At 40.4% G+C, this 20,142-nt stretch overlaps 1 protein-coding gene across 1 annotated transcript in view; it reads right to left on the reverse strand.

Moving 5' to 3' along the window:
- Positions 1 to 20,142, reverse strand: part of efcab11 (EF-hand calcium binding domain 11) — a 90,882-nt gene that overhangs the window by 48,414 nt on the left and 22,326 nt on the right. The window contains exons 4-5 of the mRNA XM_067367208.1: positions 14,800 to 14,901; positions 10,439 to 10,529 (exon numbers count right to left, since the gene is read on the reverse strand). Coding sequence (XP_067223309.1) covers positions 10,439 to 10,529; positions 14,800 to 14,901 — 193 coding nt within the window. The remainder of the gene's footprint in view (positions 1 to 10,438; positions 10,530 to 14,799; positions 14,902 to 20,142) is intronic.

The raw sequence follows: 20,142 nt of genomic DNA on the forward strand, positions 1-20,142 counted from the left end.
ATTCCAGAACTTATTGTAGGTTCTTCCTTTAGAAGGCTGCTCGATTTTGAGAGACAGTTCTTATATGCTTACTGCCTCTACACTCCTAATAGTTAAAAAAAAAAAGATTCATTCAAATAAGAATAATGAACCATGTCAACTGAAGCCTATACTAATGCTTCTATTAAACATAATGAGATCCGAGACATCTGAGAGAAGTTCAAGGGAACTCCTTCACTTGATAATAACAGAACTACACACAGAAGGAGGAAAGGACATGCAGGACAAAATAAGCCCTAAACAAAGAGTTCTTATATTATAGAAATGTGCCTGTTTTCTCTGACTGAGGTGCACATTAAAAATAAGACCTACTCTTGGCATTCACTGTAAGAGCTTTTGAGGCAGCCATTCACTCTAAGTGCCGACACAAATGCAGTTCTTTAAAATTATTCGAACAGAGCATTTACTTTTACAATAATAGCTCCTCCAAAAAAAAAAAAAACAACATGGTAAAAGTAATTTATACAAGTGGAAGCTCTTTCCAAGATCACTCTGAAATCAGCCAAGTCTAACGTGGAAATGCTTTCATAATGTAGTGGAGGATTTATAGTGGGGTTTTTTTTTGTTTTTGTTTTTTTGAAGATGTTTATCTTCATTATATTTTTAAGTCCACTTGCAAATCACTACAATTCAGCAGAATCTGATGCAGCAATTTTTAATCACTCTGACAATACATGAATGCATCACAACAGCATAATTCTATTGCACTATGCTAAAAGTGCCCTGTTGTCTTTGACATACAACATATTGGAGAACCAACAGTTTTAAGCCTGCAGTGAACTTCTTAAATGATGCATATAAAGAGAAATGTTGTCCAGTGTAATAATATAATTGCCAACATAATTGGCTGCTGCTTTCCCTGATATTTACTAGAGAACTGTTCTGTTGCCTCTACCCACGTTGTTTCACGGAGTAAGCTATTCGTTACAACAGAGCAGGGGTCTTCAACAAGGGGGTCCATGGTAGTACTGCAGGCCAATTTAATATTATTACATCATAAAGTAAGTCCATTAAGTTGATACTCTATGCATGTTATTGTAGATCACTCTTAAAGTGTCAGTTCACCCAGAAATTATCCCATAATGTACTCACCCTCAAGCAATCCTAGGTGTATATTACTTTCTTCTTTCAGCCAAACACAATTGGGAAAATATACTAGCTCTTCCAAGCTTTATAATGGGAGTAAATTGTACCCTAGATTTTAAAGCCCAAAAAAGTGCATCCATCCTCTGCGACCTCTGACCTGACACATGACGTATTGACGAACATGAAAGCACTAAATGAGAAGTCTAAAATAAGAATTTTTAAAGAGAAATGTTGGAGGATTTCGATACAAGAGAAGAGGAGCTTGAGTTTGTTTCCTAGCCCTATTTGTTTAAACCATGAGAGGCATCTACTCTCACCGAAGCTTACGCTACTCCTACATCCTACATCCTACATCCTACATCATATGTCGGGTCAGAGGTCACTCTTCAGCGGGACTCGACTTGTGAACAGCCATTACTGGAAGCTAATAATTATAGTATATAAGGTTATAAATATGGATATTTTCTTACAAAAATGCATCACTTCGCTTCAGAAGGCCTTTATTAAGCCCCTGGAGGCATATGGATTACTTTTATGATGGATGGATGGGCTTCAAAATCTAGGGTACAATTCACTTCCAATTATAAAGCTTGGATATTCTTATATAACTAAGGATTAAGGATATTTTTAATATAACTCAGATTGCGTTTGACTGAAAGAAGAAAAGTCATATGGATGTCTTGATGCCAAGAGGGTGAGTAAATCATGGGATAATTTTCATCTTTGTGTAAACTAACCCTTATATATATATATATATATATATATATATATATATATATATATATATATACACAAAGGGGTCCCTGCCCCATCTTTCTATTGGCCTGAAATCTTTACACAATTCAAATATCATTTTAGCTGACCAATCCCCTTCTGAAGGCAGTTCTGAAATGGCTATCTGTGTATAAAAGAAAAGATTTTGTCTGGTTAGACAAAAAAAACATAACATGAGCAAAGCACAACATAACAGGAACATGAACATGGGTTATATAAGGTCCTTATGGGAGGAGAATGCGGGAACAACACAAGTGCTGCAGTGAGCTTCCATCCATCCCTGCAATCCCATTCCATCAGCATCAAACACAGCCAACACACAGTAAACGGCCAGGATTTTTCTTTAACGCCCCTGGCTCAGAATGGCTCTGAGCTTGGACTCTTCCTGTATCCGCTCATCCTAGATGCTTGTCCTGTGGCTTCAACCCAATTCAACATCTTGATTTAGTACCAAGAGAAGCATAAGCATCGATAAAGAGCAGCTTACAGTGTTGAGACCGAATGGGCTCGCTGCTGCTTCCTCTTCCACATTGGGAATAGGAATATTGACAAGCAAAATTGCCTGCTCTAGCAAAAATCAAGGCATACAAAGTAAGAAAACATGATAAAGTGTCACTAGTATAAAAAAAAAAAGAGCAGAGACAACATCAATCCTGGTACAGGGCTACAGTGACCTTGCGTTTGTATCAGGAAATAAACCTCGATAGATTGTGTGATTTGAACTTGGTTTGAACATACCCTCGATAGAAGAGAGATCATTTCTTTGATAGCCGTAATTAATTCATTGATTTATTCAGCGCTCCAGAAGCTCCTTAAATCAGTACGTAGATTATGATCTCACCGGTACACATCAAACGTGTGAAATTTGGCGTCTTATGTGCAGTAACAGATATGCCTGCAGGTGGAAATTAAATGAAAAACATTCAAAAGCAAATTAAACACAGAAAGATGCCATTAAAAAGAGAGAGAAAAAAAGTCACGCTTGTTTGTAACAATGCCTCTGACTAAAGTTACGTTTTTAAAGCGATTTTCGCCACGCATGCTTATCGTTCATCTTCAGGGAGCGCCACCAATGTTACCTCACTCCTGGAACAACGCTTCTCTCAGACTTTCTGAGGTGGGTTCTGACGGATGTATCAAGCCATCTTTATTAGCCTAGACCCCGGGAGAGAGAGTAATGGGCACAGCCCAGCAGTGTGCTGCTATCTCTCTCAGACAGCAGACTGTGGCCCCCTCCGTGGCCCTATTTAAAAGGCACTTATATTTTCGCTTCAAGGAACGCAGTTTTCCACTATGGCAGGAGATCCTTGATAGCCGCACACACGCCCAAACAGAAAAAAGTAGGAGGGGGAAAAAAGAAGGGGGGAAAAACTTCCTCATTAGAATTCCAACAAGGTGGATGATTGCCAGTGGAGACTAATGTAATTGTCATGGCAACTACACAATGTACAAAGATCCCAATGGAATTACTCTGATTTTCCCCTTCCCCCTTTCCCTAAAAGCCATTGGTTTAAAAAGAAGTCGAAGACATTTCTGGTTTTGGAAATTTAGAAAAACTGACAAGCTCTAAATAATTTCACAACAAATGGCACAACTGGGCGAAAAAACAAAACCATCAGGTTACAGACAAAAATCAATTATATATGGCTGTCAAAATATATAGAGAAACAGTATGTATACAAAAATTAAATGGGCTAAAAGAGTACGTCTTTAAGGCAGACATGGAACAATATAAAAAGAAATGGATTTTCTGCATTTACACAGGGTGTATGTTTAGCCTCCCTCTGCAAGTGAAGCCAGCCAGACGGATGCAGAGGCTGGAGGAACAGCCACAAGCAGAGGGCACCGCTCTCCTCACCCATTCGCCCACTCTAAGGGGAACCAATGTGATTACTGCATTACCCTCTGGCAACCCTGCTTGAATTCTGAGTCTGAGAAACAGACAGAAAGAGAACAAGACAGAGCGGATAAAGGGTCAACAAAGGAAAATCTAAAATGAAAAGATTCATCTAAGCATTTTTTTGTCTCACAAATTCTGCATCTGCGCATGGGTGATGAAGTTCTCGGGCGATGCAGGCTTTGCCCTTTTTTAAACAATTTATTATTTCTATGAGATGACAAAAAAAGAAGGGAAAAAAACAAGAGACTGTGGAAATTAGCTGAAATTAGATTAATCAATTCCACCCACAAAATCAGGTCCACTGCACTGTCAAACAGTCGTGAGAGAGAGTTTGAAGTAAACAAACTCTCTCTCTGTGAAGGAATAATGTTATGTTGCTTTTTTCTGAAAAGCCACTCTTCAGTTCAACATTAGCGGCTTTCTGAGTGTCCAGCACAGAGCTGAATCGACTGTTATTGTGCCTTCATTAAGCTTATTGTGTCAGCAGGAAGAGTGGAAAAAAGGGGCTATTTTAAGGGATTTATGCACTCTGTGCTTCCATGGGCGGGCAGTGAAACTCCAGGCCAGCAATACCTCCTTTCAGAGCGCTACAAAGGAAATGTAATTACCTTGATATGGTGGCAAAGGGAAAGGGCAAACTCTCAATATGCAGTAAATGCACTCATGCTGAGACCAGGCAGGGCTAATTTGCTACTGATCTGTAGGAGTTTTTCCTCATTTCTACCCCCACCACCGATTTTTCTCTCTCTTCACCACTCTCTGGGGAAAAAATAGCATGAAGGAGCCGTGACCCTACACCAGGCTACATGTGGCTGATCTCCTCATCTCTGAAAATACCTAAACAGGACAGTATTAGCATGCAACATGCATATTTAAAAACAGAGGTAAAATGGTTTTTTCTTCTTTTTTTCGAGCGAGATACTCACCATAACCTCTTGCTTGGCCTTAGGCATTCACATTGTGGGGTAATTTGCATGAATATTTTTTTAAAGGCACATAAAAAGCACTCAGTAGTTAATAAGACTAAAATACTAAAGAAGTTTAATTTAAGAATGCTAATTAATTCACTTTTTCATTAGCTTCCATTTCAGATTAGGGAGGCTCTGAAGACAGAAGCAGAGAACACAAGGTTTTTGGAGAGTACGAGTAAACCGCCACTCATCTCTGCAATTGAGAGAGAGAGATGCAATTACGTTTTTCATTGATAAGGGCAAGTGGTTTCATTATTCTGCAGGCTTTTCTCTTTGTTATACTCAATTTCAAAGTAAAACATTTATTACAAATTTGTAATAAAATGTCTACATTATTGTTTTGATACAGTATATACTAGGGCTAGTTAAAAATGTGACCAATGTAGTCTGATTAAAGGATTAGTTCACTTTCAAATAAAACTTTTCTGATAATTTACTCACCCCCATGTCTTTCTTTCTTCAGTCGAAAAGAAATTAAGGTTTTTGATGAAATCATTCCAGGATTATTCTCCTTATAGTGGACTTCAATTGGCCCAAAACGGTTGAAGGTCAAAATTACAGTTTCAGTGCAGCTTCAAAGGGCTTTAAACGATACCAGACAAGGAATAAGGGGTCTAATCTAGCGAAACAATCTGTCATTTTTGAAAAAAAAAAAATGTATATGCTTTATAAACACAAATAAAAACGCAAGTGCCTTCCGCCAGACCACCTTCCGTATTCTTCAAAAAGCTTACACTGTATGTCCTACACCTTCCCTATTCAACTTATGGAACGAACACGGTGAAGGTATCTTTTTTTTTTCTTTTTCGTAAGTTGAACAGGGAAGTTGTAGGACATACAGCATAAGCTTTTTGAAGAATACGGAAAGTGGTCTGCCAGAAGCCCTTGCGAGGCGATCATTTGTCATTTGTGTTTATTAAGCATATATTTTTCTTTCTTTCTTTCTTTTTTTTTTTTTTTAGAAAATGACCGATTGTTTCGCTAGATAAGACCCTTATTCCTCGTCTGGTATCGTTTGAGGCCAATTAAGTCCACTATAAGGAGAATAATCCTGGAATGTTTTCATCAAAAACCTTAATTTCTTTTCAAATGAAGAAAGAAAGACAAACATCTTGGATGACATGGGGGTGAGTAAATTATCAGGAAATTTTTATTTGAAAGTGAACTAATCCTTTAACTATCAAATGACAAGACTTTTTTAGGCTTTTTTGACTGGAGGCGAATAAACCAACAGATTTCTGTTTTAGCAACCAATATAACACCATTTAGCAAGAGCTCAATTCTCTGACTTCAGTTTGTCTTGTATAGTCACAAAAAAAGAGGAAGATACATGCAAAGTAGATGTACAGTATAATTCGTTTGACAAATGCACATAAAAGCTCCTCTAAAAGAGAATGAAAGGATGGGCTTTTACTTTGGACTTATTAGTAAGGACAATTCTGTCAGCACAACAAGGATAAAGCTGGGATGTCAGAGAGGAGAACAATAAGAAACCTGAGATTCCTCAGCGAGTGAGAGGACGAGAGCAATGTGGAGAGGGAGAAGGATAAAGTGAATAAGAGGGAAAAAACATTGCATTCTTGTAACTCAAGAACTGTAAGAATGTGTGTGCAGCAGGTATTTATGGAAAGGTGATGGCAGATAGTTGCTCTGGAAACGGTGACAACAAAAGAGAAAAGCAGAGAGTAGCGGAATAAGGAAGGAAAAAAAAGAAAAACAACTGCAGGCAGCGCTCAAGGTGTGATGGCACCAGCTCTGCGTATCACGTCACCATGGCAACAAGCAGCAGGGAGAAATGGCGGTGTTAACATTCATTCAGAGAGGCAGCACATGTCCATCAATCTCTAGCACATAAAGAGGCAACAGCACGTCTGCTAATGGTGTGAAGCCTGCAGGGCGCTCCATTGTTCTGCTATAATTATGCCAAAAAGGACAGGAAAAGGGTGTTGCTCGTTTCTTCACAAAGGGGGCGCAACACAAACACAGATTCAAAAGAGAGGCTTCAGTTCATCTCAAGGTATAAAAGAAGAGCAAACCTGACAACAAGCACACACATACATGCAGGCACACGGGGCACCCCGTGCACCCTTTTGAAAGAGACACCAAAGGCAGACAATCCCGCTTATCACTTTGTTGTGATAATCTTTTCTAAACACAGCCCTGGGTGTGCAGATAAACTCCAATCACAACATTCAAGGTGAGTTCTCTCTCTCTTCCTTCACTTCTTCCTTGGAATTCCATTTTTTTCCATTCGGTCCGTTTGCTGCCACACTCTGTCAGCAGTGGCAGGATGACGGGGCGGAGGAGAACCGGAGGAGGTGGAGAGAGGAAAACAAGATGGCACAGCGGCGTGAAGGTTATGACTTTGAACGTGTGCTAGCTGGGGACCGGAGCGCACACACATCGACACGCAAAGACACAAATACACACATGGAGTGCTCTGAGTGTTCCTGTTTGTTCCAGGTACTTCTCTGCTCTTGCTAAGTCAAACATCTACATGCCTTTACATAGCGGGAGATATGGATCAACTGGTGAAGGTCAACACCTGAGAGGGTGGAAGGGAAATCACCAGCAGCTGGCTTAGCCAAACAGAGCTAAAAGGAGTAGTCTGACATTAACTGACTTTAAAATTAGTTAATTCCTGTTTTCTCAAACAGATAATCAGCCTTGGTATTGTTAACTAAAACCATTTATAATAATTAATTTTCGTTAATTTAAATAAAATATAAATATTTTATTATTGATACTAATAAAACTTACAAAAGCATATAATAAAATGACTAAAAACCTTAAATCTAAATGAAAACTAAAAAGATAATTCAAAATATTATTAAATAGTGAATAAATAATACTAAAATAACACTGACACAAAATGGTTACAAATGTCCATTTTACCTGCACATGAAAGAAAATCTCTCTCAGCTATTGTCTTTTACAAGGAATTTTCTAACTTGGTACATTATACAAATATTAATTAAAAAATAAATAACAACAGAGCCCAATCTATGCAGTCCAATGACTAACAGATATAGTAATCAACACAACCAAACACTTCTTTGTGTATCTATGAAAGCGCTCTATGAAGAGCGTCAAAGGTTTCTGTTTACAATGTGTTTTTGAAGCGTTGATCATTTTAGCCAATGTTGAGTGTGTGAACGCAATGGCCAATCAGAGGTGTTTAAGTTAGTTAGAATCCGATCAACACCCCTCAAAAACACAGAAATTTTCATTCCCAGAGTGCTTTAGAGTTCTGCACACACATAAATCCTTTCATTATTACCAAGAAAGTGTAAACACAATGTAAACAAGAGAGTCATTGTGCAGTGTAGACAGCTTTTTTGATCATAGCAGGAGTGTAGATCTCAGTGAAGTGATTGACAGTTTTAGTGATTATAAAGGGAGCCCTCTTTGCTCACTTACTGTTTATAACCCATATACAATTTGAATAAAAGTTTTGTTTTTCATGCTGCTGAGTACACTGCAAAGTTTCTGGACTTACAACTGTATTTAAATACCTGATTGAATCTGACATTGGAATGATTGACAGTAACATAACCATAGCAACAGATGGGACAAGACAATGGGATACTGTATGTCAAAATAGATGTGCATTAAGTCTTAGAGTATAAATGCCACTTGTTCTTTGTAATGTATATGTGTTCCTTTGTCCTTCATTTTATTACTTTTTTTTTCACTTAAACTTTTTATAAACAGTGTGTACTTATAAACATTTGAAGGCATCATAAATAAACTCATAAACTTATGAGTCATTTTGAATTATTCATTAATTGGTTCATAAAAAGTGGCGCAAGAAATACTGGCATAGAGTAATGGATGGACCTTTGGATTTTAAAGTGGAACTCAGTAAGATTTGCGAAGCTCCCCCTACAGTTTCCTTCAGTGAATCACACTGTCGTAAATACTCCAAGTGCAGCTCTGGACTACAACGACTACAACGCTCACCAGCGCAGTAGTTTTGCAAATACAGTACAAGAAAGAGGAGGTGGGTAATTTGCAAATACAGTACACTCGACGGAGGTGGGTAATTTTAGAATAATATATACATTGTTTTTGAATTACCGTAAAGCATTTTGTCACTCTCGCGTGAACGTGAACATGAGGCGAGATTGTTTCGGGTCGGTGCAGCTCAACTTGCAAGTGCTGTATTCTGGCGTAGATGGCCAGAGGGGGTTAGTGCTCGCCTCAAATACACCACAAGTCAATTAACCATAGTAAAGACTTAGAAAACTATTTATGAAGGTAAAAAAAGTTACTTAGTTCTGCTTTAAGAATATTGAGATTGTTCAAATGAAGAAGTGATTAATCAAATAGCTGATTAACATCAGATTTTACTATTCATTATATTAATTGATTATAAAACTGATCGCTACAGCCCCAATGCCAAATGAGAAGTCACTGGATACAAATCAAGTGTCTAAAGTCACGTTCCATGATTTCTTGTGGCATAAGCCCTTAGCACTTTGTTTCTGACATTATTGCGACATTTAATTAAAAAACAAATACCACAGCGCCTCCAGAACTCATAAGTTACTCTTCCAATGCAGTGTTGGCATGTCATTGCAATCATAACAACACAGTGACTCACTGAGGTTCTGAGGTTATCAACTCCTAGTGTGTCAGCTGAGCTTAAGGTCAGAAGGACACAGTATCTACACTGTCAATGATCATGGTTTCTGCAGTGTGAGAGGGTGTTCGTATATAAAACTGCCTTGCAGGACAACTGTGCTGCTCTCAACAGTAGCTGCAACTTGCAGAAGTGGCCAAATGCAGAGGATGAGTCACATCAAACAAAGAACTAAATCTGTCCAAAAAAACCAAACAAAACAAATAGACGTGTGTCGCATCTCTTTTTGAGCCCTCAAACACAGGATGAAAAGATTAATTGCCCCCTGTCTCAGAACTGCATAAAGTATCCACATCACCTCTTCAAAAGGATAAGAAACCGAGAAGAGAGACTCAGCTGAGGGCTGATAATAATGTGTCACTATAACTGCAAACGTGGGGACAAGCTGAAACCTCTAGATACATCATAGTACGAAAGTAATGCGGAGATCTTAGTGGGAGATTGTCGAATGTCATATTGGCTTTGGGATCTGGCGATAGCTCTGGGTCTAGTGATAACTGTTTGAAATGGGTGTGAAGGCACAGCACACGAAGGCCCGGAATCCCACCTGTTCAGAGAGTTTTTGAGCGAGACAGAGACACGTGGAGCAGCCATGGGGCCTAAATGGAAGTGAAAAGGGGCTGAGAAACTCCACAGGGAGCATGGCACAAAGGAACTGTTCTCACCCTAATGAGCAGCCGGATCTCAAAACCACAAGCCTCCAAAACTTTCAGACCTGTTCTACTCTCACATGGGACTGTATCAGACACTTTCACTCACACTGGAGGGGTTTGAGTAACAAAGTGCTGGACAAATGCAGAGCTTGTTGCTGTGGTTGAGGTGGGAGGCCTGCTCTGAGCGATGGGCACAAAAATCACTTTCTGACTCAACACATTCACAGTGTAATTACATCCAGCTGCCCTTGTAATCTACTCTGGAAAGGGAAATCAAGGAGAGGGATGATGGAAAGATGAGAGATTGAGAGGAAGATCAGAGAACCCACTGAATGATGCATCTAGAGAGGCCGTGGGCCCAAACTCTTACCGGAAAGCCTCCAGCACAGTTCTCTCCGGCAGACGAGGGGCAACTCGCTTGAAGGCACTTTTGAAGTCATCCAGCTTTAAGAAGCCACGACCTGGAGACAGTACAAACCCAGAGCAAGAGTTAACAAGACTAATACTTGAAAACATCAAAAAGACTTTCACTGCGGGGCCGGGTGTGTTATTAGAACGCTACGCTCACATGAGATCAGGCAAAGAAAACTAGATAAGCACACCTGAGAGCACGCTCTCATTATTTTCTCTTATCTTAGGGAATAAAATCAGCTTTCCCTGTTCATTCCACCCCATAAAACGTTGGCGGCTAAAGCTTAAAGTATACTTCCCTTGTCCGCATTCTGCTCTGGCTCACAGACTGTCTGCCTGACGAAAATTCAATAAACAGTACAATCCGCTGATGTTTGCGCACACCATCCACATGCAGACCAGTTGTGTCCGTGTGGGCTTGTGTGCGGACAATAGCGCATATGCGAGTGATTTGTGTGCTTGAATAGAACGGTTTACTAGGAAACGTTCATCCACGCTCACAGTCAAAGGAGTATACTTTGAAAGGCTTGCGCACTCAACTGTGTGCAAGACGGATCAGAACGTGAAAAAAGTATACCTGAGCCTTAAGTCCACTTACAGCATTTTGACTGAGACTGTAAAAGCAAGGAGTAAGACCAGCTGGGATCTCAGAGTGTCTACAGGAGCCTCTTCCTGAGAGCTCAGAGGAACAGCTTGTTGTGCCTTCTTCTCAGCGGCTGGCACGCAGGACTTTGATTTGCAGGAAATGGCTCCCCTGAGGAAGTTTAGAGCGCTCGCATCCAAAGTCAGAGCTGAGAGTGGAATCTGTTTAGCGTGTCTGCTGAATTGATGAGAGGCACAGCGGTGCACCGAGAGGGGGGGTTGCGAGGAGGGGGGAGTCTTGGGCAGCACTGTGACATGCATGTCAACACGCCAGACCCGACAACACCAGCTCACTAACCGTAACCAAACACTGCCCTCCACAGCCATGATGATAGGGATGAGAGTCACACACCTGCGGAAACCACAGGACCTGTGCAAAACCAGAACATCTCATCTGTAAAAAGACTTGAAGTGTTAAAAAGGTGTATAATGCCATGATTTATTCGCTGAACGCAGAAGAAATCAAATGTTTTGACGACAAAGCATGAGCATCAATCGGCAGGGAGCATGGCTCACTTTCACACCGGGTGAGAATGGGAGAGTTTCCAACTGCACCAAGCATGCTCTATCACCGGGCAGGCTGCCACTTCAGCTCTGAATGGGAGCGACGCACTTCAGCGCGCTTTAGCTTCCAACGCATCCCCATTGAAGATGAGGATGGGGGTGACGGCGCAGATGAAACAGTCAAACATCTCATCCAGCGCAAACTGCTCAGCCGCAGATAGGAGAGGACTTGCCTCTGTTGGCAGGCTGACAGGAACATCAGGCAGAGAAAGCCAGGACAGAGGGTTTAAGCTTAGCTGGCAGAGGAACAAAGACAATCAATCTGGGAACTGCTGAAATTATTAAGACACTTTGCTAGCATGTAAGCTCTGCCAGAGAACACCTGCCTGACAGTTGTCCTTCAGGTTTCCAGCTGCACATGTTCATTCACAACTGTTTAAAGGGAAGCCAATTTAATTTTTTTTAAAGATCCCATTTTGATATAAAGTGCATAGCACTATCATTTGTCAGTGCTGATATATACAGTTAAGAGCAGAATCACAATAAGTTTGGTTAGTTAAGAATAAGTCAGAATCATAATTCCAATCTTGGTTCTAAAATTAGCCAATTTTCAGGTTGCTCTGAATTCGTACAAGGGTTGAGTGAACTCGCTCACAGCAATTTGGTCCTCAAGATGAATTTGATGGTTCATTAACATTCACAATTCTAATTAAAAGCCAACTGTATTTTTTTTTTAAATGCCTAGTGCTTATTGCTGGAGACTATTTTAGTTCCTGGGAGGATGTAAAAATGCTCTAAAGCCTGATCGGGAGGCTCACGGGAAGATATTTCAAAGACGACTGAGAAATCAAATGAGATACAAGAGAGATAAACAGAAAGTGAACGAGAGAGAGCTTCAGGCAAAAATAGGTCCATCGAATGTCTGCTGAAGAGGCAGCTTTCACATGAATAAATATTCTGCTCAAACAAACCAGTTTTCCTCTTTAATGGCGGGTCAGCGAGGTTAATGAAATAAGATCCCTCAGCCATTCTGAGCAGATTCAATCAAGGTCAGCTGATATCCTCTTCCTGTGGTCACTCCTGACTTGGTGGAATTATTTCTGTTCCAAAATTAATTAGTTAATTATGCATTTACCTCTCTTTGGAATATCCTACAAACAGTTCTACGGAGGGCGAAACAGTCCATGGAGACTGCAAGGCCCATTTTACTGTGATTTCTACTCAACCTTGAAGCCTTAATTTCACAGAGTTACTTCATTTAGGGCAGAAAAGTACTTCAGAGACAGCAGCTAAAGATGGGGGGAGCTTTAGCTTTGTATTTGGCTTCTTTAGGTTGTCAAGCATTAGCTCTCGGTTAATTTTATGCACATAAACTTGTGCATTGCTAGGGAAAAAAAGTATACTCAGTCACAAAACGTTTTGTTTCTTTTCCCCAAATAATCTGGGGGGAAAAACTACCAGGATGGAGCATATCCATTGCATGATAGTAACACTGGACCAAGAATAGGACCCATGGCGCCCTCTACTGCTATAATATGAAAACAATTGCCAGCCACAATGGGTGTGTTAAAAATGCTATCATAAACACACAGTTATGGATAGATGACACAGGCATCTGCCATTGTTTAAAAAAGAATATTAAAAAACTAATGTCATTTTTTCTGCCCTACACCAAATGTATCTCGCACTGCATTAATTGCACCTCCTTCAAAATTGATTCTGCTCACTACAGTTGCACTATATACACCATTACAATTAAGCATTTAGCAAACACTTATTCACTTATTCGACTTAAAGTACACTTCTCACCAATATATATGTATGTTTTCTGGGAATCAAAAGATGCTCTAACAGGCGAGCTACAGGAATAAAACAGCCCGTAATCCACCAAGTCTAATTCCTTGCACAACGAACTTAGCCAATAAATGTGAAAAGTGATTCTGAACTGCACATGGACTCAGTGTCCCCATTTACATTTGTGGTCTTGGCTGCTCTGTTGATAGGTTCAGAAGGACCGACTGCTGATTTTACCAATCACAAATGTAACCACGTAATCAGCTCAAAAAGGTTTACATCTGTCCATCTGCCAGCGGACATTCTAGGCCTCTAATAATGTCTAATAATGTTTACTTTCCCACCTATCCTAGCACTTGTCGCTTGTGTGATGTGTACCGTTTTGTTACTTGCACTGAGAAAGTGTGTGCATATGCCTTGTACTTGCATAGAAGACAGTCCCAAAACAGTTTTGTTTATGCTGGGCTGTGCATTTCTCTAGATTCTCTATTTTTTAACATCTCCACAAAATAAAGGTCACAAGGTCTGCAGGCAGATATATCACCACCAGTCTAATTTTGTATCAATTTATCATGTAAATTGTAAATTTTTATGTTAAAAGTTTTTACATTTGCCTACACTGGATGTGAGCATCAAAATAAAATAAAAAACATTATTATCACTGACGCTGTCTACGCTGGATATAGTATACAGATTATGCATTAGGTTCCTGGCATACTCCACGAACCTGAGTCTGTCGATAACAAGACAAATAGAAGAGTGAAAGAACATCTGCTTTGACGCATCCAGATTAAACTGCTCATTTGCGTCTCTGTACAGACTTCTGCAGGATTACAGCATTGGAAACAAGGGGATTGTTTATTTTAATGGTGTCCCAGATCATGTCAGAGGTTTATATGTTTGTTCTGAGCATTTTGTTTTGTAAATGCGGCACAGCGTAATGCAGAGTTCGCAAAAAAACTTTTGTGGAAAGATGCAGCAGCCAACTATATTGGATCTGACAGCAGCTGCATCACAAATCATAAGTAAATGATTACATAATGGTTTGGCTGCAAATTAATGTTTTCAAAACACTAACTTGCATGCAATAGCTAGTGGGCGTTGTTATGTTTCCTATGAAATGACATTAGCCATAATCATAAGTGGCCATTTACTGACAAGCCTAAAAGGAGCTGCCGCTTCAAACTTCAGATACAGGATCAGAATAAAGTTTGAAGATAATAGTTTTTCCTCATATATATTTGTTTGTGCAAAACAAAACTTTAATAACATTATACATGAACCTCATGGAATATATTAAAATAATAATAATAAAAAAAATCAATGTCATGAGTCATGACCCCTTTGAACATGCAGAATGTAAAGAGTGGAGGAACATACAGTGTACATCAAATGCAGTAAAGATCTGCCTTGTCTTCTCATATGGGTCTTCTGCTGACATCTTTCTCGCCATGAGAGTCACAAACTGCTCCAGTGGGACCCCTTTCAGAGAAAAAGAAAGAGAGGAAAAAGAATGCTGTGTTTATTACAAGGCTCTTGTCTGAAGTGCATGCTCTTCCTTTACATGGCAGTCATCTGAAAGCACAGTGTTTAAAGAAGTAATATCTTTCTCTCTTGCCTGCAGGGTAGTCATTTTTTCTCTGAGTGCTATTATTGAGATGAAAAAGGTAGGCTGGGGAGTTCTAGATAGCATCCTCAAGAAACACAAATATACAGAGGGAGTTTGGCATGGGGATCTGGGTGGGCTACGCTGACAGTGATGGCTGAGAAACTGGGGGATAAAGCTCTTTTGGGAAAAGCATAAATTAATTAAGAGATCCAAGGACAGATGTGACGGCTCAACTGCACTTCGAGTCATGCCAAAACATATGCTGTAATACATCCTTTGAGAATCTCACACCTAACGGACAAGCGATAAAAGAGCACTATGTGAACACAGAAAATATTGCGTGGTGCTTGATTGCTAAGGTGTTCTAAGTGAGTATTAGAAAGTTGTTAGTTGGCTGAAAACTAGTCCATGTCAAAGAAATAAAAATAGATAAATAAATCTCACCATCAAGTTTCTATAATATCCTGGTCACTAGGCTTTCCTCCCTATGTCTGATTGCTTAGTAAAGTAATAGCACACCTCTCATCAAGCTGCATGAATTGAGACATACATCTGTAGCATAAATGGTGAAGGACCAATGTTTCATAAAATACAAAATAAATAAATGCATTTAAGTTGCAGTTAATTAAGAAAATCATATTTTACTAAAGTAGCGATGTAACAGAAGTAGCAACAGTCCTTTTCTTCTATATTGTGACGTACACCCAAATAAAATGGATTATTGGGGAAAAAACGCATTATGATGGGGGCTCTAGACAGGTATACGTAGTGGTTTGTGAAATGCCATGTCTTTAAAATAAGAAAACACTTCAGAATCCTAGATTACAATGCATCATGATTGTCCCAAAGCCTTAATGTGCATAAATACTTCATCCTAGTCTTTAAGATTGAACTTGAACTTATACTACTTTTAAAAAGTACATTTTTTAAAAGTTCTTGCACTGGTCCTACTGGCAAAAGCAAACCGTTTAATTACGTTATGACAATATAGTTTAGTAGGGCTCAACTAAAGTTGAAATGGTAGCTAATGCTAGTAGCGTTATACAAGTTGTTTTTAGAATAAAAAGTATGTTCGATTCGGTGGAAATAACGCTAACAACGTTAAAATCAAAACAAGTCAGGCTTAATAACAGTCCCAAGCTCTTTATATCGATGACGGTTATCATAACACTACTTTGCGAGATTCTTACGTTGCACATGATGCAAAGCCAGGAGGTCTGAGGTTTTTTTTGCTTTTTTTTTGACAACTGAGAAGGCGTTATTCTCATAATTTCATTCACCGTGACCCTGTCCAAAGACTGTCCTCTCAACCTACAGGGCTACAGAGATTTTAAACATCACATAAGAGACATTTTCTTCTATGATCATCATGTACGACCTTCTAGGGTCACAGGGATGGAGCCTATTTCAGTTTCTTAGGCCATAGGCAGGGGAAAGCACCATGGAAAGATGGCCATCACAGGGCTCTCACAAACACACAGGCAATTTTTGACTCTCCAATCCACCTAACCTGCATCTTTAGACTGTGGTAGAAACCAGAGTACCCAGAGGAAACCCACGCTGACATGGGGAGAACATGCAAACTCCAAACAGAAAGGACTCCTGACACAGCCAGGGCTTGAATTTGGGGCCATCTTGCTGTGAGGCGAACCACTGAGTCACCGTGCTGTCCTGTGTGTGACATTGCAACAACAGCAACCCTAAAGCAATGAAAAGCAAGAAAATAGGGCTGTGCGATCTTAGTGCATTTCTTGGTTTCTCCCAAGGTTTTTTTTCTCCATTTTAACACCTATTTGGCACTTGTTTGCCACCTGATGTCACCTGATGGAGTTTGGGTTCCTTGCCGCTGTCGCCTTTGGCTTGCTTAGTTGGGGACACTTGACATTTGATATTCAATAGTATTCTTGACATTTATTCAACAGTGCTTCTGATCTGCCTGCATTGACACTATTATTTAAGAGCTGCTGTGCAGCCAAATTATGTACCAGTTATCAATGTAAAGCTGCTGACAAAATCTGCATTGTAAAAAGCGCTATATAAACAAAGGTGACTTGACTTGACTTTCCTTTATAGCGGTGCACTTTCGTTTCTTCCTAAAAACCCAAACTTAATATCCAAATCAGGTGAATCAGTGATTGTCATGAAATGCAGTGACCTGTTGCTAAACTGCAGGATGTGTTCCCCAAGTGGCTTTCTGTTCGCACGCACTGAGATGGAGTGGAACACGGGCAGGAAAAGTATACTTTGGGCTTCGGGTTCACCCTTAAATGGTCAAATGCACAGAGAAAATCCTAGTTTGGTGATAATTCACTTAAACACAGTCGGTGATGTCTTAAGTGAACATGAAGATTTGGGAAATAACCTCACAGGGTCTATTTGAAGCTTTCATCCCAGACGAAAGATTGCCATTGTGAAACAATCGTGGCGATTTCTGTGATCGTGGCTCTTAATCAGTGGTCCTATGTCATACAGTGAGAGAGGTTCAAAGACGGCCGTTTTCCTGGTCTTGCGACCAAAGATAGCCAACGATCATTTTCTGACAGTGTCAGAAATTCAGCATGATCAACGCACAGTGTGTTTCCTGCTACGACCTACGTCTACTGACCAGCCAACAAAAATGCAATATGAAATCAACGTGACATGGTGCTAAAACTGGCACTAAAACTTAAAACTGCTTACCTCAAGCTCTTTTTCCCTTTTTTTCATCTTCCTCTCTTGCCACTTCCTTTTTTTTAAGCACACATAAAAATTACAACTGCCAAAGTGTAATTCAAAATGGTCTTTTTGTTTATACCACTAGCACATGCTGATGACGTTTTATTCTTCTATAGAAACTTGCATCGTAGCCTACTAATCAACAGGTGTCATCATCGTACAGTCTATGTGCATGTCGTACTCAAGTTTAATAGATCCATTTCGCATATGGGATTGTTAAAATCATGCAGTGTATCCCAGGCTTAAGGAATGGGAAAAAATAACATGCTTCTGCTTCATTCCTCTGCTTTTCAGGCGTATTGTAATTGTTGTTTATAACACTTTATAGATATTGTTTTTCCTTTATTATGTTGCAACACACTTATTGTATTTTTATTTACAAATATTTTACATTTTATCTCCAATCACGGATTGCCTTTGTCTCTGCCCTGCTTCGTGTGCCAACCCCCCACCTCAACTCCTCTACCAAGGTACCGTTTAGATGGAAATCGAAAAATTATGACATAGGGAGTCGGGAGCTGTTGGCGGTCAGGCTGACTCTGGGCGAGTGGCGTCACTGGTTGGAGTGGTCGATGCAGCCCTTCTTGGTCTGGACGGATCATAAGAAATTGGAGTATATCCATTTAGCCAAGAGGCTGAGCTTACCCCAGGCTCGATAGGAACTCTTCTTCAGCTCAACTTCACTCTCTCGTATTATCCAGGCTCTAAAAATGTTGTTGTGCCGACTGATACCATCATCCTCAGGGAGATGATGGTAGGGTCCCTCTCCTGGGGTGTCTAGAGGCAAGTGGAGGAGCCCATACAAGAGAGAGAAGTGCCAAGGTGGTGTCCAGAGGGTAGGCTATTTGTGCCGGCTGTGTTGCGCCCTTTAGTCCTCTGGTGGGGGCATTCGTCCAAGCTAGTCTGTCTGTCATCCAGGAGTTCAGATATTCTGGTGACCATCCATGGCCTAGGATGTCAGGTAGTTTGTGTTGGCCTGCTCGGTTTGCGCCCAGATCAAGAGTACTTACCAGTCATCTGTTGGTCTGCTTCACCCTCTGCCCATCCCCTCCCACCCCTGGTCACATATAGCCCTCACAAATTGCCCTCAGCCAAGGAGACTGCTCATATAATGGTTGATCACATCTTCCGGATTCATGGTCTTCTGGTAGATGTGGTCTCTGATAGGGGGCCACTGTTTGTCTCCCGGTTCTGGAAAGAGTTTTGTTGTTAGATCCGGCCTCTATGAGTCTGTTGTCTGGTTTTTATCCTCAGACCAATGGGCAGTCCGTGCGGGCAAACCAGGATCTGGAACAAGCTCTCCACTGCTAGATGTTCCAGAATCTGAGCTCTTGGAGTCAACAGTTGTCCTGGAGTGAGTACACCCAGAACACTCTTCTTGGGTTTCAGCCTCCTTTGTTCCCCTCACAGGAGCCTGATTCCGCTGTTCCGTCTGCCTTAACCTTCGTCCGCCAGTGTCATCGCACCTGGAAGAGGGCTGAGGAATGGACTTCCAGACGAACCAAGGTGGTGGCCGACCATCAGCGAACACCTGCTCCCTGCTACATGTGGTCAGAAGGTATGGCAGTCTACAAAAGATCTACTTCTCCGGGTGGCCTCTCACAAGTTAGCCCCCAGTTTTATTGGGCCATACCAGCTCACCAAGGTGTTGAGTCCAGTGGCGGTAAGACTCAAGTTACTTTCTACACTTGGTCGGGTACACCCAGTCTTCCATATTTCTCAGGTCAAGCCTGTGTTTTGTTCTCGCCTTAACCCATGTATGAAAGTAAAATAAATGAAAGAATAAATAAAAGTTAAAAAGAATAAAATAAATGTAAAAATAAACACAAAATTATTTTTCAAATAAATAATAATAAATATTTTTATTAAAATATTTAGATTTGTTAAGTCATTTATTCCTCTATTTATTAAACTATTTTTAAATTTATTAGTTTATCAATTTATTTTTTTTATTTTTTATTTCTGCAGTCCTCCATATGTTTGGCAAAAAATGAAAGATGAAGCTGTGCAGACCTCTTTAAAACCCATCTCTCTTTCACTCTATTTCCCTCCTGCCTTTAAACGATGGTGGTGCAGGTAGTCAGATCAGGGCTGACTGCCATTCACTGTGATAGAGAGACCATCAATCAAGGAAGTGTAAACTGGGTGGCCTGTACGTCCTTCCCACCCCTTTCTTGATTTCTGCTTCTATACCATCTTCACTACCTTGGGGTCTTTGTACTCTCTTCTTTATTCAATTGGTTTTCTTCGCACCACCCTCCCATCCCCTTCTCTCTCACATCCACACATCTCCTCTTGTCTTTTGCGTGACTCATTCAGCAGAACAGGCCACTGACTGACACACACAGTCTCTCTCTCTCTGCCTCTCTCTCTCTCTCACACACACACACACACACACA

The sequence above is a fragment of the Chanodichthys erythropterus genome, chromosome 18, assembly GCF_024489055.1.
Source record: "Chanodichthys erythropterus isolate Z2021 chromosome 18, ASM2448905v1, whole genome shotgun sequence".
Taxonomy (NCBI): Eukaryota; Metazoa; Chordata; class Actinopteri; order Cypriniformes; family Xenocyprididae; genus Chanodichthys; species Chanodichthys erythropterus.